Genomic DNA, 22,486 nt, shown 5'->3' with positions numbered 1-22,486 from the left:
TCCGCCCCCAGCAGAAGCCACGCCCCAGAGTTACAGGCCACGGGGCTCTGCCCTCTGGGGTGAGGGGTGTCTGGGCAAGGGCTCAGCAAGGGGGGGCAGCCTCTCGCATACAGACGAGTGGCGGGGGCACTCGGGGTGTCCCCAGGGTTGCGGGAGTTGGGCTGGCGCCAGCGGCCCTGGGAAAACAGGCGCCTGGGATGGCTCCCTCCCCTCTGCCAGCCCCGCTGAGCTCCACCACCAGGGCCACTGACCACCTTCCATCCCCCAACCGCAGGACGGGGGCCTGAGAGACGGGGGACACCCGGGAGCCGTGGGGGAGGCAGGCGGGTGCCTGATCCCACAGGCCCGCAGCCAGCCCTGCTCCAGCAGCGAGCCCCAGGGGGACCCGGTAACCTGAGACCCCAGAGCCTCAAAGTTCCAGGATGTCTCCTTTGGCAGCCTGGAAACTGCAGGGCGTCTGGCCAGAGGCCGGGCCGCGGCGTGAGCCTGCAGGCGGAAGCTGCGGTCTGCGGGCTGGCTGTGCCCGGCCCACTGGGAGGGGGGCATCTGTCCCAGGGAGCGAGCTCACTCCACACTCTCTCCTGCTTGTCTCTGGGGCTGAGCCGCGGCCAGGAGGGCGAGGCGCAGCCGTGGGGCATCCCGGTGGCCAGTGCCCGGCCGTCACTTCGCGCATCCAGATGCTGGCTGGGCGAGCCGTCGCCTTCCTCTCCCTGACCTGGAGCGCCTGCCAGAGCCTGGCCGTCCCCAGGGTCGCGGAATGCGGCCTCTCCTGCTCCCAGGTGAGCCCTGCCCCCCAGGCTCTCCTCTTGCCCTGGTTCCCCTCGGTGGGCACTAGCCGGCCCCACCCCAGCACAGGCCAGGGAAGCCGGCCCGGGGCGGTCGGTGGCGGGGGCCTGGGGCCCTGGGATCCCCACGAGGTGGTGGCCCGACCCCGCAGCGCCGCTCTGGGAAACGTTTGCCGGGAGCCTGAGGGGCAGGCGCGCTGACGCACCTGTGACCGGTCCCTCTCCGAGGAGCCACGTGGTGGGGGGCAGCCCGAGAGCCCCTCCTGCGTTCACAGAGCCCGATTCATCGTGCAGGGCGGCGTCCGGGCTTGTGTGGACGCTCCGCTCCGCTAAGGAAATGTCTTGGGCGCCAAGCTAATCCTGGGCGGGAAGGAGCCACAGGGCCTGGATGCGGCTCAGAAGTGGGGGTGTCCCGGAACTTTCACTGTCCCTGGGAGGCGTCTCACCCAGCAGCACCTGCCCGCAGAGTGTGCCCGCGTCCCGGGAGGTCCCCCCCCAGTGCGAGACTGATGGGCTGGCCTGCTGGGACAGGGGCTGGGGAGCACCCGCTCTGTGCACTCCTCCAAGTGTGGGCCCAGCAGGGACCTGGGGAAATGCACATGAAGCAAGATTAGGTGGTGGTGACTGCTGATCAGAGGGCAGCCTGGCGTGAGGGCTCATGGGCCTCTCAGGGGCAGTGGCCGGGCCCCCTGGGGAACACTTGGGGACACCCGGTGCCCAGTCAGGAGGAAAGGCAGCCCCACAAGGCCTGCGAGTGTGTCCAGCAGAGGTTGCAGGGAGCTCATGGATAGACAGAGCAAGCTTGGGTGGCCGGGGGTCAGGCTGGGCTCAGATCCGAGGTGCAGGGACCCATGGCGGGGTTGGAGGTCCCTCTGGCTCCTGGTGGGAGCCGGTGGGTGCAGAGGAAACAGCTGGGCCCAGGTGGGAGGGGTGGGGGTCGCCTGGACCCTCCCCACGGAGATGGAGAACGGGACGGGGCCACTTTGCGGTGTACTTTGGAGGTGGAGATGGCAGGGCAGGGGACCCTTGACCTTGAGGGAAGGAGAAATCCAAGATGGACCTTAAAGTGTGACGGTAGCCCCTGGGCCGATGGAGGAGACGTTTCCTGTGATGGGGTCTGGGGGGCAAGGGTTCAGGGAGGAAAGTCGTTTTTGAAATATGGGATTTGAGAAGGCCGTCAGACGTGAGAAGTGGCATTGGTGCAGCTGGGTGTGGGACGTGCCGGCCCCATGCCGAGATGGGCCCGGATGCGGGGAGGGCTGCGAGGAGGAGGGGGATCCCAGGCAGAAGGAGGAGGACCAGGCCAGGGGAGGGAGGCAGGGAGGGAGGGTGCCCCACCCCGCCACTGCCCCCACAGGGAGGGCCAGGCCTGGGCCCCACTTTGGACTCGGCCATGGAGCTCCAGCCACTGTGGCACCCGGCTGGGGCCGTGGGATTGCGGGAGGAGGGGCGGAGGAGCAGGGGACGACGGGGAGCCCGCGAGCCCCGGGGACCGCTGGCAGCTGAGGGAGGGGGTCGGAGAGGGGGAGTCACAGCTCGGGAGGAGGGGGCTGAACGGGGGGGACTCAAGAGGCCCAGGGCGGCGGGTGGGGCTGCCTCTGGGGGGCAAGCCAGAGGACCACTGGCACGGCTGGTGCTCCCCGCACCTGCACGTAGACTGCTGCAGCCCACCGTGCCCCCAGGAGGGCTGTGCTGGGCCTTGGCAGGCCTTCAGTCAGGGCGGAATGGGGCGGATGGGGCGGACAGGAGCAGATGACCGCAGGGTGCCTCAGGGCGGAGTGGGGCGCACGGGGGGCCCCTCTTGCAGCATGCAGGGCCCCGCCCTCTGCACCCAGTGGACCCGCAGGGTCAGGGCCCAGACCCCACCCTCGGGTCCCTCCCCACAGACCCCCCCACGCCCGCCCCCCTGGGAAGCCCCGAGAAGCCCGATGGAAAGCCCCAGAGGCGGGGAGGGGGAGGGGGGGGACCACTTCTCCCTCCTGGCCCCGCCCCACAAAGGGCCCCAGGGCCCCAGGCCAACCTCTGCCGCGTCCCCATCCCCAGCTCCCAAGATGCCAGGGTCCCTGGGCACCGGAATCCACAGGTGCTCTCTGACCTCGACCTTCGCCCCCGCTGGTCCCCAAGGCGGGAGAGGGGTTGCGGGCACCAAAGGGCCAACTACTAGACCGCGCCCACCCCCGCTCCACCGGAAACCCAGGGGCCACAGCTGCGTGCTCCTCGGGCACAGGGCAGCAGGAGGTCCCCAGTGGGTGGGCAGTGACCCTGGGCCAGGACGCAGCTGCCCTCCAGCCCCTACCAGCTCGGGAGGGGTCGGGCTCGCGCCACAGGACGGAGGATGCCAGGGGGTGGCTCCAGGCATCTGGGGCTGCGTCAGGGAGTGAGGGTGGGCGAGGACCCAAGCCACTGCCCCCTTTGTCCACTCAGGGCTGCGGCCCAGGCCCAGCTGCTACCCTGCCTTGCTGGGTCTGCCCGGCTCTCCCCACTGGCTCCTGGGCCCGCTGCACCGGGCTGCCTCGCCCTCGCCCTCCTGCCCAGCCTCCTTCTGGGCCGGCCCCGGTGTCAGGCTGCTCACCGTGAGGGCCGTGGGCCGGGCCGCAGGGCCGCCTCCGTGGGGGTTGTGCGTCGGGAGGCCTAAGGGAGCGAGTCGGCGTCTCGGGGAGATGTCGTGGTCCGGAGACAGGGTGGACGCGGGGTGACAGTTAAAAGGCTGGAGCGGAAAGGCACCTGGGTGGAAACGGGCCAATTCCGGAGTCTGGGGCTCGCCCCAGAGTGACGCCCACTTACCCGAGATGTTAACATCGGGCGTCACTGGGTAAACCGCAGTGCTATCTTTGCGACTTTTCTATAAATCTAAAATTATCCCCAAATGCAAAGGCTATTTAGCAAGGGGGGTGGAACTGGAGCTGGGCCCACCGGTACTGCCTGCCCTGCAAACCCAAGGAGCAGGGCCCCTCGCTCCCCCACCCCCCCCCGCTCGTGCCGGCAGGGTCTCTGCCTCGGGCCCCCGGCCGTCGGAGCTCCCCGGGCGCCCCCAGAGGGCCCCCGCCGCGGCTGAGCCCAGGCCCAGGCCAGCGACCCTACTGGCTTGTCTTCCGCCGCTTCCGGTGCCCGTCCCCGGGCTCCCAGAACCCTGCTTGCCCACGCCACCCTCCCGAGCTTGGCGTGGAGCCCCTCGGCCCACCCACCCAAACGGGGTCCGCGAGCGCGGCCCTGGCGCCTTCCCCCGCCCACCCTGCCTGAGCCTGGTCCCCGGCCCCGCCCCCTTGGGAAGCTGTCAGTCCAGCGAGGCCGCCCCCCGCAGAGTCACGGCTCCCACCCTCCTGACCCCTCCGTTATCTTCCCACACACTTTTCAGCAGCTGACATTAAGTGTCATTTTCTGATGTCGTGCGGCTGCCCCGGCTCAGAATGCAGGCTCCTCCGAGGCCGGGATCTTTGCCCATTTCCTTTTTTCCTGAAGCCCAGCACCCACCCAGCACGGGCACAGGGGGGCCGGGGGAGCTTCGGATGCCAGCACGGGAAGTCGGTGCGGTCAGGGGGTGGGGGACCTGCAGGTCCACGGGGTCCAGGTCACACCGGGGCGGAGCTGGGGGGGGCGGGGGACGAGAAGTAGCCACGCTGACCTCCCACCCCCTCTCATTGTTCTGTCCCCAGGGCTTCACCTGCAAGAGCCGCATAAACCGTGAGTACATCTCAGGCCGAGGGGGACTCGCTGCCCTTCTCTGGTCCTCGGTCACCCTGCCCTCCTGGCAGCCAGGGTCTCCCTCCTGTGCAGGAAGAGCTGCCACCACTGCCACCGCCCCTCACCTAGCAGAGCGCCGCCCCCCTTCCCTGCCCACCGCCTGGCGCGGGAGGGCAAGCGCCCCGTCAAGCCCAGTCGTGGGCTTGCTGGATGTGGGAGTCGTGCGTGCCTGTTTTAATGGAATTTATTGCTTTGCAATGAATTTCTCTTATCACACTTTTTCATTTTTTTCCCCCATTGTAAAATGATATCCCATTTAAAAAATGGCTTTATTGTCTTTGCAGACACTTGATATTTCATTTAAAGGGACATAAGAGATGCAAAATATATACACAGGAAAGTTCAAATAATCTAGCTCCAAAGCCCCCATATACAAATAAATATTGTTTATATTAAGAAAACATTATTCTAGACATTTTTTTAAAATTTTATTTAATTTATTTATTTTTGGCTGCGTTGGGTCTTTGTTGCTGCACGCGAGCTTTCTCTGGTTGCCGCGAGCAGGGGCTACTCTTCGTTGCTGTGTGTGGGCTTCTCATTGCAGTGGCTTCTCTTGTTGCAGAGCACGTATCTAGGCACGCAGACTTCAGTTGTTGTGGCTCGCGGGCTCTAGAGCACCGGCTCAGTAGCTGTGGCACGTGGGCTTAGTTGCTCCGCGGCATGTGGGATCTTCCCGGACCAGGGCTCGAACCCGTGTCCCCTGCGTTGGCAGGCGGATTCTTAACCACTGCGCCACCAGGGAAGCCCCTCTAGACATTTTTGTAGGCAAATATACTGTTTGTGGGATAAACAGATAACACATATTTTATAAAGGTGAAATTACCTCATGCCATGTAAACTAAGTATTTTATTTAATTTGGCTTGACTTTAATAGGAAAAACTAAAGAAGTGGTTAAACTTTAAATGTTTCTTCACCTCAAGAGGTGTTATTTCCTCGAGGACCCCTGCAAGGTTAAGGAGTGAGATTATGCCACAGGCTGCTGAGCCCCGAGCCGGGGACATGCCCCCACCCCGGGCAATATCCCCCGTCACTGGTTTGTGTGACCAGCGGTCGGTGGTCGTGGGGTGTTGAATAGCAGCAGGTCGCCTCGGCGGCCGTTCTGTCCCTGGGCTCTCCGCAGAGGGTGAGAAGCCCGAGGCCACCCTGGCGTTTCTGCCGAGGGGCCTGTAGGGTTCTCTTCCGCCCCCAGGCCGCCCCTCGTCCAAGCCGGGCTCCGTGACGCCGGTCCCCCCATCTGATCGGACTTCAGTCGCCTCCGCCTTCCAGCACCTGCTCCCATTCCTTTTGCTCTTTCTCGACTGCTTTTGCCACGATTAGCTCAACCGTTCCAAGCCAGCAGTTTAATTTCCAGCCACGTCTTCACGGTACTTATTTGTCCTGAAATTGGCTTGTCCGGCCCCTTGGCTGGTCCTTGGTCCCCACGGCTCCTCTGAGCCTCTTCTGCTGTGGGATCCCCGTCGGATCCCTTGTGTCACGGAAGCTGTGTCCTTGTCACGGTGGAGGTGCCTGAGGAGGAGTCCCCTCTATCCCTCCGTGACGTTTTCTCCCCTCCCACGTTCTGTGTTCCTTTTCCCCTCCCTTCGCCCATGTCTTTCCTCTCCTCCATCCTTATTTTAATTTTTCCTACACTCCGTCTGGGACGCGCCTTCCGTCCTGGTCACACTTGGGCAGCTCTCTACAGACCCCTGGTTACTCAGGCTCTCTTCTCACTCTCTTTGGACCGCAGATCGTGGTGTTTCCCCCACGGAGCTGTGTGCGAGGGCTAGGTGTCAGGACGGCCCCGGGCCTGGCTGGGGAGACGGGGAACTCGGCAGGCGGGTCCTGGGGGCCGGGGAGAGGTGTGGGGAGGGGCCCTCGGCTTCTGGGGAGCCCTGGGGCCTCCACAGTCTCGTCCCTCCCCCTCCTTCCCCCACACTCCAGTCGGAGCGGTGACAATTCAGGGCACCCACTCGGCCTCCTTCTCTCCGGACCTGGGGGGAGAGGGGGCTTGTCAAGAATTCCGAGGCTGGGTCATCCCAGCAGCAGGGCTTCTGGGCAGCGGGGTCGCCAGGCAAGGATACACCACGGCATCTGGGGTGATGCTCTGGCCTGTGCCCGTGTGCTTCGCCTGCTGCGGGGGCCGTTCTCTGGCTTTGTGCCGTCTGTGGGTTCTGGCTGTTATGGGGGAGGGATTTCGTGAGGCCACAGCTTCGCCACCCCCTCTCCTGTCTCAGTCTGTGCGTCTCTGATGAGGCCGAGACCCGTGTGGTCTCCTCCTGTGCCTGACCCGCCCTGGGCCCGCGTGCCGTGGGCCAGCGTGCGGAGGCGGTCACCCCGCGTCACAGAGGGCCCTTCCACCTTCTCAGCCTCAGCCCCATGGTGTGAGCCACAGGTCTCAGCTTTGATGCAGCCATGTTCACAAGCTTCCCCCCTCATGGATTTTGTGGATTTGGGGGGATCTTTTAAGAAACTCTTCCCAATCCTGAGGTCAGAGAGATTTTCTCCCTGCATTTCCTATATTTCTATGTTAAAGTTTCGTTTCTCAGATTTAGGTCTTTGATTCATCTAGAATGTAGCTCCGTGTATGGTGTGAGGTAGGAGCCCAGCTGTGATCTTTTGCCACCTGGAAATCGGCTGTGGCCGCACCGCATGCTGGATGCCCCCCACCCCGTCAGATTTCCACGCTGTGTGCACGGTTCCCTGACCCCCCCCCCCCTCCCTGAGCAGAGTCACACCGTCTGAGTCCATATGGAGCTCAGCTAGATACTGATTTCTGGTAGGGCAAGCCCCCCTGGTTCCTTTCTTTCCTAAATTGTCCTGGGAGATGATGGTGTGGTTGTAGCTTCCCTGAATCCTCAGACCCAAGAGCAAGGAGGATGTGAAACAGAAGTGGAGTCCACGCTCCCAGACCCCAGAGACGAGCCCCAGAGCCCCAGGCGGGAGGAGCAGTGGGGGTCTGTGCAGCAGGGAGTGGAGGGGTGTCTGAACCGCACAGACGGTGAGAATGGCTGGGAAGCACACGGCCCCCTGAGGCGCTGCCCACCACTGCGGCAGGCGGGTGCAGGGACCCCTGGGAGACGGCCCTGCAGAGAGAAGCTCGGAGTGGCATCAACGACGACAGAGGCAAGAAAAGAGCAGCAGCTTCAGGTAGACGAAGGCAAGGGAGGAAAGAGCCAAGAAACTGAACAGCGATCCACCCTAGTTTTAAACACTACCCAAAAGCGACAACAGAGGGAGCTCTGTTCAGTCAGGAAAGCAGAGCCAAGTCTGCTAAGAGCTCTGGGAAACTGAGTTCACGTAAATGTGGGCAACGGAAGACTGTCGAGGGCAAGTTCCAGACAAGTTATGATAATGAGAAAGAAAATAGGGAATAGAAATAATGTGCCGACAGGCAAAGGAAGTGCACCAGAAGAGCATCCTGAAAGCCCACGAGTGTAACATTTCATTTCAAAATGGCTTAGAATATTCAAGAAAATGATACAAAGCGTTAAAGAACGATGTGAACAAAAATTAGAAATGTTCGGAAATGAGGTGATTAGAAGTAAAGGAAAAGCTCATTGTATAAATGAAGACTGCGTTGGAAGTAGTGAGTAGACCCAATATTAAATGTCTTGAGAGAAATAGCAGGTGAAAAGGAGATTTTTTAAAAAATTAAAAAGCACTGTCCTACTGTATAGCACAGGGAACTATTCAACATTCTGTGATAAATCATAATGGAAAAGAATATTTTTAAAAAAGAATGTATCTATACGTATAACTGAATCACTTTGCTGTACAGCAGAAATGAACACAGCATTGTAAATCAACTATATTTCAACTTAAAAAAAGAATGCGAGTAAAATTTGAAAGGAAAAAAATCAAAAAGAAATGTAAAAAGAGATAAAATGATGTGTGAATAATGGTAAATGCTACAGATAGGCAAAGAATGTCCAGAAGACAGATGATATGAGACCCTAAAGAAAACCAACGCAGCAGAACAAACACTAAAAACTACAGTTCAAGGAGAACAAACATTTTTTTTCTTCACAGTAGATATTGAAAAGGCAAACCACGAACCCGAGAATACCAGTCCTGGATACCACATCAAAAGTTATTCTAGTAAAATGGCTGGATTTTGAAGAGAAAGAGAAAAATCTTTGGGCCTCTCGGCAAAAAGAGCTGTACAGTTTATAATGGAAAGAAAAGTATATCAGACTTTTCAGAGAGCGACATTTTAACGCTAGAAGAAAATGGACAGCAAAACTATAATGCAGCTATGGTGCATGTAGACACAATGCTGTATTATAATCACCAAACTTGCTAAGAGGCTAGATTTTAATTATTCCACAAAAGAAGAAGCGATAATTATATGACTTGATGGGGTGCCTTTGCTACAATGACAATTATTATTACAACATATAAATGCATCAAATCAATATGTTGTACTCCTTCAATTTATACAATGTTACACATCACATGTGTTTTCATAAAAGAAAACTGACCTTCATGTATAAAACAGACAGGGACTCACGGACTATTGTCCCACGGCCCCTCCTGGGGACTCTCCGGGAGAACAAGCCTCAGGCAGCCAGACTACAGGAGGGTCAGATCAGAAACGGGTGAGAATTTAATACAGGGCTATTTGCAAAACTGAGACTACCTGTGGAAAAGGAGACAGTGTGGTATCCACAGCTGTACACTGATGGTGGAGACAAGGAACAGCTGTAAAAATGGGGAGAGTGAGAAAAGTCTATGCAGAGGCACGTTTCTGCTGTTTCCAGTCACCCCGATGGTTCGTGCTGTGACCCAGACTTGTGTATGGTGTGTGCAGTACAGCAAATGACAGTTAGGACATATTTTCATTCTATCCTCTCCTGTGTTCTTGAGAATCAAGCATGGAAGAAAGGAGATGCAGATGTCATGTAGAAAAGGTGCTGTAAAACCTTTACTCTGAATTGGCAACCTAAGTATGACCTCATGAGGTATTGCTTTAAATACGTTGAAGCTCTCCGTACCTGTCCTTTTGGGTTTTTATGCAGGTTTCATTACATAAGCATGATTGATTAAATCATTGGCCATTGGTGATTGAACTCAACCTCCAGCCCCTCTCCCCTCCCCAGAGGGCTGGGGGGTGGGACTGAAAGTTCCAACCCTCTAATGCCAGGGTTGGTTCCCCTGGCAACCAGCCCCCATCCTTAGGTGCTTCTAAAAATCACCTCATTAACAAACTAGGTGTGGTTGAAACAGGTTTGTTATAGATAACAAAAGACACCTTTATCACTCATCATTTAGGGAATTCCAAGAGCTTTAGGAGCTCTGTACCAGAAATAGGGACCAAGACCAAATATATATTTCTTAGTATAAATCACAATATCACACGTTTTGCTTGGAATTGCATTGAATTTATTGACCAATTTGAGTCAGAAATGACATCTTATCAGAGGTGAGTCTTCCAACCATGAACATGGTATGCCTTTCCATCTTTGAGGAAGTTAGGTCTTCCTCAAAGTATTTATTTATGCCCTTCAGAGGTTGAAGGATTCATGAATGGTTTCCTTATTTTATTACATTTTCTAGTTGGTGTTTGTTGGTGTAAAGCAATGCTAGTTTTGTATATTAATCTTGTATACACACATTTGTTATACTTTCTTTGTTATTTCTAGTAGATTTCCCACTGAGTCTCTTAAGTTTTTGTATATAGATAATCACATACTCTGCAGATAATAACAGTTTATAACCTATGTTTGTTTTTGTCCTTATGGAAGTGGCTCGAATCTCCAGGACAATGTTGAATGGGGAACCATTGTCTTAGTCCTGATATTAAATAGCAATGATTCCCAAAAATGTACCATTAAGTATTAGGTTTATTGGGCGTTTGGAGGAGATGCCCTCCATCTAGACAAGGAAGTGTTTTTCTTTTCCTAGTTTGATAAACCTTCCTTCATCATGAGTAGGTGTTAAATTTTATGAAAATTTTCTGTGTCTATAAAGATACTCATACAATTTTCCTCCTTTAATCTTTTTAATGAGGTGATAGATTGTCTAATGTTCACCACACCTGCAGTCCTAAAACAACTCCTATCTGGTCATGTTTAGTATATTATTAAATCAATTTGCTAAAATTTTATTTAGGATTTTGCAGCTATATTCGTAAGTGGGGTCAGCTTATACTTTTACTTTTGTGTAAGCCTCAGAAAATTTAACCATCATCTCAGATATTGCCTCTGCCCCATCCTCTCCTTTCCTTCCGGAACCTCGATGGACACACCTCAGGCATTTCACGTCTTTCTTCCTATTTCTCAGTCTCCCTTCTGTGTTTTCCATCCTTTGTCTCTTTGCTGACTTCTGTATCATTCACTGTGATCTTTCTCCCACTAATTCTCTCTTCAGTGGTGTCCAACCTGCTCTCCAAACCATGTATTGCATTTTAAATTTCTGTTTCTATGGGTTTTGTTTCTAGAAATTCTATTTGTTTCTTTCAAATGTGCTAGGTCCCTCTTCATAGTTTTTCCCCCTGCACATATTTTCAAGCTTGTCCTTTTAGCAGGTTGGTCTGCAGTCTGTGTCCGACCTGTTGTAGCACTCCATGGACCCGTCCATGGTGTGTCTCTGCTGGTTCTTTCTCTTGGTGCTTTGTTTCCCCAGCAAGTTTGTTTATCTCTAAATATATCTGCTCCAGGGAAGTCCCCGGCGGTCCAGTGATTAGGGCCCTGTGCTTTCACTGCCGAGGGCCCGGGTTTGATCCCTAGTTGGGGAACTAAGATCCCACAAGCCACGGGGTATGGCCAAAAAAAATAAAGTCTGCTCCATGCCCCTGAGAAATGATTGCCTTCCCCACAGCCTAGGATGTAGGTGCCTTCCCCCAGACCAGGTTCCCCTTTGTTTCTGAGTGGCACCCAGGAGTGACATGTGGCTATGCCGGGACCATTTCTAACTAAGTCATAGATTGAAGTTTCTTGGATCTTCCTGGGGGTGCAGACCAGCCGGGACTTAGCACCCAGGCCCATGGAGGCTGGGAACTCACAACTTGTTTTTAAACAGACAGGAGTCCTTCTTTCTCCTGCTGCCCTCCCAGCATGAATTTAAATTCACCACCGTGTTCTACCCATTCCTGTGTTCACTGTTCCTTTCGTAACCCACTTCTTCCTTTTGAGTTCATATTTCTCCTTTTAAAAATACAGCTGTCAGGTCTTCTTTTAGGAAGCCTCTGTGATAGTTCTAAATCTCTAAATAAGACCAAATACATTTACTTCTCCGTAAGTATTTATGATGAGTTTTGCGTTCACAATTCTTTCCACACAGTAACAATGAATTATTTTCCCCATTCTGAACCACAAATAATTTAGTGTTTCTGCCTCACTTTTTTTTGGGGGGGGGGGCGTGCTGCACGGATTGCAGGATCTTAGTTCCCCAGGGATTGAACCCCAGCCCCTGCAGTGGGAGCACGGAGCGCTAACCACTGGACAGCCAGGGAAGTTCCCTGCCTCACCTTCTTCCATATACTCTCTCCTGTTTTGTGAGCTTAATTTGGGACAAGAGCCTGTTCTTATTTTTATTCATTTGTTTACAACGAGCGACTTCTCTTTTGCATCCATTATACTTAACGATGTATTTCATCATTTCCCATGGTCACCATGCTCTTCTATGGCTCTACCTTCTTTTTTTTTTTTTTTTCTGGCTTTGATCCTTTGCTTGCTTGGCTGGAATAGGTCTTTGTTTTTTTCCAGAAAAGGTCAAAAGTTGCAGACTTCTCATTTTCTGCATAGAGGAGGAAGTTTTCACACACATGAAGGACAACTTAGATGGAGAGAGAATTCTAGAGCACAATCGCTTCTTTTGAGAAGGCTGCACACCAAGCTCTAAGGATGACCCTCAGAGCAAAGAAGAGTCAGGCTTGGGGACACAGTCCTCCTCAGCCCCCACGTTACGAGACTAACCCCCCGGGCTTGACCACGAACCCCTGTGGCCAGACAGGGGCTCAGCTGACTCCTGCAGGTGGCCTCTCCTCCGATTCCAGCCACTGCCCTGGGGTGCTGTCCCCCTCTGAGTCATCCATCTGACCCCACACCTTAGGCACGTCAGCTCCAAGATGACAGTGGGCGAAGGACGCAGTTGGGGGCCAGGCCATCATTTAGATCTTCCACCAACGGGGAAGGTTTTATCACCAACACTGTTAAGAACTGCCAGCGCATGTTGATTAAAAAAAAAGGCAGACTGACTACTCGCTGGTTTTATTATTTTTTAAATCTCCATCAGTCTGGGGAGAGGATGGTGGAAGCCTGCGGCCCCCTCCCCCAGCCTACCCCTCCTGCGTTGAGGACAGGTAGGCACCCATTTTATATTGCATTGCTGGTTTCCTTATAATTGAATTTCGAAAGTTCTTTATAGATTCTGAACACAAGTTCCTTAGCAGGTGCATGATTTGCAAATATTTCCCCCTAATCTCTGACTTATCTTTTCACTCTTTACCAGGGTCTTTCAAAGACCAGAAGTTTTAAAGTTTGATGAAATCCAATTTATTCATTTTTTTTCTCTTATGGGTCACGGTTTCACTGTTGTATCTAAGAATCTTTTGCCTTACCTAAGGTCAGAGATTTTTATTGAATAAAAATGTGTTTTCCTTTAAAAGTTTTATAGTTTTAGGTTTTACATTGAGGTTGACAGTCCAGTTTAGGTGAACTTTGTATGTTGTGAAAGGTGTGGGCTGAAGCGCATTGTTCTGCCTGGGGACACCCAGTTGATCCAGCACCATTTGCTGAAAAGACTACCCTTTTCCCGCTGGGTTCCCAGCATGTTTGCTGAGAACCAGTCCTGCGTATGTGGGCAGGGATAGGATGCTAGGCTGGTGGGGTTTGTTTCTCAGTCCTGGAGGGTCTTTGTCCCCATCATCTTCTCACTTGCATTGCTCCCCAAAAGAATTCTGCACCTTCCTTACCTTGGTTCCTCTGTACATCACATGTCTTTTTTCCTCTGGTGGCTTTTACAGTTTTCTCTTTACCACTGGTTTTGAGCAAACTGATCCTGGTGTGCCTTGTAATTTCTTCATATTTCTTATCGTTCATCAGGCTTCTTGGATCTGTGAGTTTATAGTTCTCAACAAGTTTGAAAATTTTCTATCATTTTTTCAAGTTTTTTTCATTCCCCCATTGCTTCTGGGACCCTAACGACACATACATTAGGTCACTTGAAGTTGTCCTACTCCCCAATGCTCTGTTCTATTATTTCCTCACCATTGTCACCACCACCTTCACCATCATCACCATCATCATCATCACCATCATCATCACCATCACCACCACCATCATCATCACCACCACCAGCATCACCATCATCACCATCACCACCATCACCTCCATCATCACCAGCATCATCATCACCATCACCATCATCACCATCACCACCTTCACCATCATCATCACCATCATCACCATCGTCACCATCATCACCATCATCACCATCACCACCTTCACCATCATCATCACCATCATCACCATTGTCACCATCATCACCAGCATCACCACCATCATCACCATCATCACCATCGTCACCATCACCATCATCATCACCATCATCATCACCATCATCACCATCATCATCATCACCGTCATCATCGTCACCATCATCATCACCATCATCACCATCACCACCATCATCACCATCACCATCACCATCGCCATCATTGCTATCATTGTCATCATCACCATCGTCATCACCACACCTTCACCATCACCACAATCCCTCTCCATCTACTTTTGGATGTTTTCTATTGCTATGTCAAGTTCTCCAGTGTTTTTTTTCCAATGGCTAATCTGTTATTAAACCAGCTGTTGTATTTTTCATCTCAGGCACTGCAGTTTTCATCCCTAGAAGTAGGATTTGGGGTTTTTAAAAAAATATCTTTCATGTCTACAATTAACTTTTTGGACATGTGGAATACAGTTATAATAACTGTTTTAATGTTCTTTTCTACTAATTCTAATATCTCTGTCAGTTTTATTTGATTTTTCTCCTCCTTCTGGGTTATGTTTTCCTGATTCTTTGCATGGCTTGTAATTTTCTATTATATGGTAGACATGGTGATTTTTACCTGTTGTGCACCGGATATACACTTTTACCCTTACAGATATTCTTGAGCCTTTTCTGGAACACAGTTAAGTTGCTTAGAAACAGGTGAACCTTTCGGGGGGCTTTCTTTCAAGATTTGTTAGGCAAGGCCAGAGCAGCGCTCCATCTAAGGCTAGTTATTCTCCTACAGAAGCAAGACTCTTGCATACAGTGTACCCGGGGCCCCGTGAATCGCGAAGTCCCCAGTCTGGCTGGGAATGGGACAGTCCTGGCCCCGGGTGCGGGCAGGACGCTGTCCCCGCAACCCCTCGGGCTTCTCCTCTCCCTGCAGCCGCTCACGTCCGCTCGCCCTGCCCCACTTTCTCCGCAGCGAGGAAGCCTTCGCCCTCGGCCTCTGCTTCCCCCCATCACGGGCATTCGACAGTTCCGCCCGGCCCCACCCGTGTCCCCTCTCCTCCCGGCGTTTTCCTCCTTTACTTCTCCTTGACTGTCAGCCCAAGGAGCTGGGCTTCCCGATACGCTCCCAGCGTTTGCCTGGGGCCCGGGCCCGCTGGAGGCGCCCCAGAGCGCACACACCTCCCCTTCCTGGGCGCACTGTCCCGCCCGGGGTTACCCCCCAGTCTGACACGTCACCAGGTGTGAACGCCACGGCCCTGAGTGCAGCAGAGAACCTGGGCTGCCAGCTCCATGGGGCGCGGGGCCCCCTGGGGTGTGGTGGCTCCCGTGGAACCAACCCCCCTCCCCGAACTTGATGCGTCCGCCTGCAAATCTGGCAGAGCCAACGCCGAAAATACTGCTCAGCCCCCGCGCCTGAACGTGAGAGCCCAGCTCCCTGCACAGCACTTGGTCCGGCCGCAGTTGCCGGTGCCCTGACCGAGGCCGTCGGGGCCAGGCCCACCTGGGCCAGTGCAGCCGCCTGCCGGCGGTCAGGGCCTTAGGCGGCAGTGCCCTTGAGGTCAGGCCCCACGTGCCCCCAGCAGACCTTTGCTGTCGCCCGTCTTTGTGGTCCGTGGGGCCTGCCAGCTCGCTGAGGGGGGCTCCTCTGCCCCCTTGCTGGCCAGGCAGGGGCCCACTCCTGGCGCCCAGCGGCCATCCCTGAGCGTGGCTCAGGGCGGCCCACCACTCCCCGGGGGCCTGGTTCCCTGACTGCACTGGGGCAAAGTAGTGAGGACCCTCCCCCCGTCTGTGCGGCCCCGGAGCCCCCCTCCCCCACCCCCACCCAAAGAGCCTCACCCAGGCCCTGGGAACCGTGGTACTCACCCCCCTTCTCCCCTCCGCAGGAAATATTTTCAACAGCTTCTGCCGGGAGCCCCCCACGTCCATGCCCGGGTCCGTCCTGGAGGCCCTGGCCCTGTCCACCGCCATGAAGTGCGCCGCCCCCGACGGCTGCTCCTTGCTGCTGCTCATCAATGCCTCTCTCACACTGCACGGTGACTGTGGCGGCGGCGACACCCAGGAAGGGCGGTGGTGGGCTCAGGGCTCCTTTAATCCCCATGACCACCCGGGCTGGGGTGGGCCACAGAGACCCTGCTGAGCGCCCTTCACAGAGGCGGGAGGGAAGGGCTCTCACAGCCTGCCGGCCCCTCCCCCACCCAGAGGGCCTGCGGGGCCTGGAGGCCTGCTCCATGAGCCTGGACACCCGGGAGACACAGTGCCAGAGCGTGCGGGTCCCCAGGGCCTCCCGCCGGCTGCAGGTGGGGCAGCAGGTGAGACCAGGGTCTGACCCGGACTTTGCGGGTCCAGCCCCAGGGCGGTGCCGGGCAGCTGCACCTGTCCCCTGGCCTTCTCCTGGCTGCCCTCTCCTCTTGGCCACGTGATCCATAGACCGTCCTGGGGCCCGGCCAGCCAAGGCCCAAGGAGTGGGTGCCCCTCCTCCTCTGCCCCAGACCCCGGGGTCCAGCTGTGCGGGGTGGAACCGGCCTGGCCAGGGGTGGGCGGACAGAGGTCCCAGCTCCCACCCGTCCCTACCCAGCTCCAGGTGCACTTTGACTGCTTTGAGGTGAGCGCGGCCCAGAGCCTCTACGTCACCCTGAGGACTGTCCCCCACTTCTGCGGGGTCCAGCTGGACCAGCGGTACCATGTGGAAGGTGGGCCGGCGTGGGCACAGCTGCCATCCAGCTTCCAGGGACTGATTCAGGGTGGCACTCACCCAGGGCCGGGGGCACGGCCCCACGCTGGACAGCTCCCAGCACATGCATTTGGCTTAATGCAGCGTCTCCGGTTCCCTGGAGAGGAAGGCCTTCTGGAAAGCACACGGGCAGACGCCCAGGTGGGGGGCGGCCCCTCGTGCAGAGCGGGCTGGGCCCAATGCTGCCTCTGTCATTCGCAGACTGCGCAGACGAGGACCTAGGGAGGAACGTGCGCGACTGCTTTGGTGAGCGCCCCCCCCCCCGCCCCAGGTGGGACCTGGGCCCACGGCTGCTGGGAAGACTGTCACCCACGGGCCTCCCACTGGGATCTTCTGCCCTCCCCACTCGGGAAATCGTGATGGGTCCTCAGGTGGGCGACTCCCACAATGCCTGGGTCTGGCAGGGGTCACCACCTGGAGGCTGTCAGCACAGGTGGAGACCTGTGCCTGGTGACCTCTGGCCCCAGCGTGACCCCACCTGCTGCCCTTCTACAGCTGGGAAGCTCTCCTACTGGGTGGACCGCAGCCGCAAGGTCGTTCTGGTACAGGTGCCAGAGTCAGGGGGCCCCGACTACTACGTGCGGCTCTGCCTCAAGCGGTTCACCTGCGAGGACGCGGGCGCCCCAGTGCGAGTGAGCCCCAGCCCCGCCCCCCGGCCCGGCCCCGCCCAGGCTGGCCCAGGCCCCGCCCCCGCCTCGGTCCTCGCTTGCCGCCCGCCCACCGTGCCTTCACTGCCCTGCAGGTGACAGCGAACAGGGTCTCCCGGAGGGTCTCTCTGCCCTACAAGCAAGCGTTGCCGTGCCTGTGCCTTGAGGTCAGTAAGGATGTGGCCTTGACAGCCGGGAGCGGACAAAAGGATGGGCAGACCCTGCGCTGACCCCAGTCCCGCCCGCAGGGCTGGTCTGCGACGCCTGACGCCGTGCGGATCCAGACCTGCCCCTTCGAAGATGGCAAGTGCCCTGTGGTGCCAGGGGAAGGGGGGGGGAGCGAGGAGAGAAGGGTGGGAGATGGGCGGGTCAGAGGTGCCCAGCAGGGTAGGGGCTGGCCTGTCCAGCTGGGACGGCTGACTCGAGGTGGGGTGAGACTGGGGGGCGGCAGGCCCAGCCTCAGCCCTGGAGCCTGCTTCGGACGGCAGGCAGCCAAAAGTGTGTTCCAGGCAAGCTCTCCGAGGTGGCAGAGCCTGTGCGTGGACGTGAGCGTGCACGAGAGCGCGTGTCAGCCGGCGTACAAGCACGCACGTGTCGCAGCCAGGCCACCTGGAAGAGCCAGGGCTGCCGGGAGGGGCTCCGGGCGGTGCGGGCTGCTCTCGGCTCTGCTCAGCGGCACAGCACACACACAGGCCCGGGCCGGGCCCGAGACCCTGAGAGAAGGCGCCTGAGTCCTGGAGCCAGCCCGACGGTTACCCTAGCAGGCGCTCAGTCCCGTGGCGCATTGGCAGCTGGGGTAGCGCCAGCTGATGCCAGCCCCGGGGGAGGGTCCCTGCAGACACGGAGACGCTGTGGGACGCCATCCGCTACCACCCGGGGAGCCAGGCGCTGAGTTGGGAGCCTGCCTGTCCCGTGAGTGGCCGTGTGAGTCTGTGCTGGCGCCCAGGGCCGGGGCCCCAGTGCCTGGAGCTGGCGCACTCGGGCCGGGCTGCACACAGCAGGGTGAGCGCCCCCCCCAGGCGGGGGCGGGGCGGGGGCGGGGCGGGGGTGGGCGGCCCGGGTCCTGACGTGAGCGCCCCCCAGGCGGGGGCGGGGCGGGGGCGGGGCGGGGGTGGGCGGCCCGGGCCCTGACGTGAGCGCCCCCCAGGCGGGGGCGGGGCGGGGGTGGGCGGCCCGGGCCCTGACGTGAGCGCCCCCCAGGTGCAGTACCCTCTCGTGGACACGCAGCCCCAGCTCTGCCTGAAGGTGAGTGGGCCAGTCCGCAGCCCGCCTCGTGCGCTACCACGGCTTGGGGAGGGGGCCCAGGGCACTGGGGCAAGGGGCCCGCAGCCACATGTCCCCCGTGCCTTGCCCAGCCCTGGGGTCCAACTACTCAGTGGCCCCTCTGACGCCCTCCTGGTCCAACGGGGGCAGGGCAGGGGGAGTGTAACCTGTCCCAGGGGGCCACAGAGAAGGCCCGCCTGTCCTGGCCCCCCCACCCCGTCCCTGCACACGCGGCCACACCCTGTCCCTCGGCCTCCCTGCAGTTCTCCACGAGCCTGGGCTTCCCGGTGAGGTGCCCTTTTGAGCAGCCGCGCTTCCCAGGTGAGCCTTCCGCGGGGTGGGAGGGAGGCCGGCCGGGTGACTGTGGCAAAGAAGGCCCTTTGCTTGTGTAAATGCCTCTGGTTCCGGGGGGCAAGACAACACGGTGCTGGTCACTTGTGGGGTGGCGTGCTGGGCCTCACCCCTGCCCCCCGCAGCCTGGAAGATGACCGTCCAACTGGCACCCGCTCCGGGCCACCTCCGGGTGGCGTTCTTCTCGCCCAGCCCTGCCCGCTTCCAGGTGTGCCTGTGTCGCCGAGGGGAGACGTGGCCCCCCGCGTGCCGCCGGGTGCTCCAGGCCACCCCCATCCAGGCGGTGAGCTGGTCTTGGGGACCTGGCGGGGGCGTGCTGACCCCTTCACTTCCCCGCAGTCCCCAAGCCAGTCCTGGCGGGGAGGGTGCTGAGAGGGCTGACTCGAGGGCTGCGCAGGGACGCAGAGGGGCCTGGTCTGCACCCCCGCTGCCCGTGACCTCCCCCTCCCCCTTCCAGGGCGGCCCCACAGAGGACCCTGCGGTGGCCTTTGTGGACATTCCCGGGGACCAGGCCTGTGCACCCGGCACCTGCATCCAGGTGGGTGGTGCTGTGCTGCCCACCTCCTCCACTCCCAGACCTCAGGGGAGCCCCCGCCTCCCCAGAGCTGCCCTGGTGGCCCCTCCAGCCGCGCAGTCCCTGCAGCCGGTGCCTCTGGGGAATGCGGGCGGGGTGCAGGGATCGGCTGCAGGCTGTGCTGACCCGCTCTCTCTGCCTCCGTCCCCCGGCCTGCAGGGCAGGAGGACCGACGTCCAGTTCTCCGTCCCCCAGCAGCTGTGCGGCCTCCAGTGCGGTGAGCGCCGGGGCCAGGCCTCAGCCAGAGGGGGCAGGGAGGGCTGGACCCCAGACTGGCCCCTGGAGCCCCGTCTCCCATGTCGGAGTGGGGGCGGGGCGCACGGCACAGGAGACTGGGGCTCGGCGGGGGACGGAGGGGCCACCCGCCTCGGAGTCAGGCCAGGCCAGCCCGGCCCCGCCGGGTCCCGCGGTGTCCGGTGCGCTGCGTCCCCCTCCCTGAGTGCTCCGACCCCAGTCAGGGCTCTGGTTCCAACTGTGCAGGACCTCGATGTCCCCAGCCAGCACTGAGGCCCAGACTCCTGGCCCTCAGGCCCGGCAGGAGACAGAGCTAAGCCTAACCCTGCAGGGCGTGGGTGGGGCGGGGGGAAGGTGGGAGGGGTGACACCAGCGCAGGGTGAGAAGGGAGCGGGCACGGCCGCCCGCAAGCACAGAACCTCTCCTGGCAGCTGTGGAGGGTGGGCCCCCTGGTCGCGGCGCCCAGGGATCTCGCAGCCCTTTCTGCAGATGGGCAGCGGGGCAGGTCTTGAACGGCCTCTGTGAACTCAGCTGAGGCACAGCAATTCCAGGGCAGCCTGAGTCCTGCCCTCCTTCCCCCGGGAAATGCCCCGGGGCCCACGGAGGCTCCTCACGCCTGTATCCCCCAACTGCCCCCCACCCCCTGCCCCAGCAGAGCTTTCCAGCCGAGTCCGGGTCCCATTCCCCAGCGAAGGTCACCTCCAGCAGATCAGAGGTCAAAGGGGCAATGGTCGCCCCTAGGGGCCTCGTGGCTGGCCTGGGGCCACGGCTGGAGCCCCAGTGTATGCTGGGCGAGTCCCAGAGTCCCGGAGGGCAGTGAGAGTGACTGGGCCCAGCTCAAGTGGCGGGCACCTGGGGGGCATGCTGCCCTTGGGGTCTGGGCGGACTCCCCCGGGACGGGACACCTGCCTGCCGCACGGGCACTGGCTCGGCTGGGCTGGGCAGCGACCCTGAGCGACTGGGGCCTCGGATCCTCTCCTTCCTTCCACTGCACAGTCCGGGCTGGGCTGGGGGCGGGTGCGCCCCCACACAAGGGTGGCACTGGGCCACCTGAGCCAGCCCCCCATTCCTGTCTCCCCAGCTGCCACCCAGGAGACAGCAGCCTGAGGCCAGGTGTCTCCCCAAGAAGAAGCAAGTGCCAGGGCCTGATTGCTGGGATGTGGTGAGGGGGCAGCTCACGCCTGGGCACGCCAAGCCTCTGACTGTGAAGGCGATAGGCCTCAGAGCAGGGGGTAGGGCGGGTGTCACCCGGCCCCAGACCGTGGCACCTATGTGCCTCAGCTCTCCAGAGGCCTGCGGCTCCCGGGGACCCTTGGGCCATGCCAAGGACCTTCAGCCCCTCTGAACCCCCTGAGTGGGGTCCAAGAGAACGGCTGGGTGGGATGCGCCCCTCCCCAATGGCCCAGCCCCTGACCTGCGCCGTCGCAGCGTGGTCCCGGCTCCCTCTGGACAACCGGCCTGCATCCCTGGCCCTGAGGACACGGTTCTCCGGAGCGCAGGCTGTGACCGCACCCCTTCTGCAGTTGGGCGGGTCTGGGGGCCAGGACATACCCACAATGGCTGGCCTCCACATACTGGGTGGCCCCCTGCTGCCCAGGCTGGGCCTTCGCTGGCCCCCCGGTGTCCCTCACACAGCTCTCTCTCGACCCTCCAGAGCCTCTGCTAAGAGCTCGAGGGAGCCCACGGCCCAAACACCACCCTGCACCAGCCCCCCGCAGAGCTCGGACCGCCTTCCACCCCGCAGGCCCCCGGCGAGCCCAGTCCAGTGAGGGCTGGCCGCTTCCATTGGCCTCAGGGGCCACGTGTCAGGACGAGCCATTCTCAGACGGTCACACTCCCTGAGGGCCACTATGTGCCATCTGTGCTCGAGGACCACAGGGGGACCCTTGACTCTGCAGCGTCACTTCCGTGTCCCAGGCCAGGGGTCACCCAGCAGTTGGCCAGCTGGGTCTGCCCTCCCAGGACCCTCCTGCCGGCTCACGAGGACCACCGGGCCACGCCTCCCGAGCTGTGTCTGGAGTCACCTCCAGGAGACCACGGTGCATCCAGGCCCCGCCCTGGATGTCAGCTGCGCTGCGTCTGCAGATGCGCCCCTACACCCAGGCCCTGGCTGGGCTGTCCCTCCTCCAGCCGGACACAGGCCACCGGGCCTTCTCCTATCCCTCCCTCCATAGGGCCTGCTGCCCCCAGCCGACTAGGGGGGCGGGCAAAGCCAGCATGGCCCCTCGCTCAGTAAACACGTGTCCACCTGGCTCGCCTCTTTCCTTGAGTGCAGAGATGGGGTCTGCAGGGCAAGGTGGCCCTTAGGGTGGGGATGGGAGGACCACGGGCCTGGGTATACCTCCTAAAACGGGATGGAGGTCATGACTGCAGCTGGGGCGAGGGTGCAGCCATGGACACGGTTGGAGCCTGCCGCCCTCCGCCAAGTACAGCCCCGCCTGTATCGGAGGACATCCCCAGGCTAGGAACGCCAACAGCCCCACCGCCGCCCCCGTGAGTGGGGGGAGAGTGGCGCCCGCGGGTGGGTCAGGGCCACCCCGCGCCCGCTCAGCCCGCAGGCCCGCCCCCTGACGATTGGCAGGGGCTGCACCACCCCTCGAGCCCCAGGCTCCCACTTCTCTACCCCAGCCAGGCGCGGTCCCCCACCCAAGGGCTGGGGCTTTGGGCTCCTGCGAGGACTCCTTGCGGCCCTCTGGAGACCTCTGTCTGCCCCAGGTGTCCCCTCCCCATCAAGGCACA

General features: G+C 59.2%; 1 protein-coding gene across 1 annotated transcript; it reads left to right on the top strand.

Annotated features, from left to right (window-relative positions):
- Positions 1–677: 677 nt before the first annotated feature.
- IL17REL (interleukin 17 receptor E like) lies at positions 678–21,922 on the top strand. The gene is made up of 17 exons (XM_059082078.2): positions 678–779; positions 4,439–4,466; positions 15,831–15,980; positions 16,147–16,256; positions 16,523–16,637; positions 16,880–16,924; positions 17,174–17,310; positions 17,421–17,492; positions 17,574–17,628; positions 18,164–18,327; positions 18,526–18,570; positions 18,852–18,909; positions 19,065–19,222; positions 19,397–19,477; positions 19,673–19,730; positions 20,829–20,909; positions 21,402–21,922. Exons 1-16 carry the CDS (start codon positions 678–680, stop codon positions 20,852–20,854), a joined length of 1,404 nt encoding a protein of 467 aa, XP_058938061.1. The 3' UTR covers positions 20,855–20,909; positions 21,402–21,922.
- Positions 21,923–22,486: the final 564 nt, after the last annotated feature.

The sequence above is a fragment of the Kogia breviceps genome, chromosome 12, assembly GCF_026419965.1.
Source record: "Kogia breviceps isolate mKogBre1 chromosome 12, mKogBre1 haplotype 1, whole genome shotgun sequence".
Taxonomy (NCBI): domain Eukaryota; kingdom Metazoa; phylum Chordata; class Mammalia; order Artiodactyla; family Physeteridae; genus Kogia; species Kogia breviceps.
The sequence above is the reverse complement of the archived record's forward strand: the minus strand, read 5'-3'. Positions and strand labels throughout refer to the sequence as shown.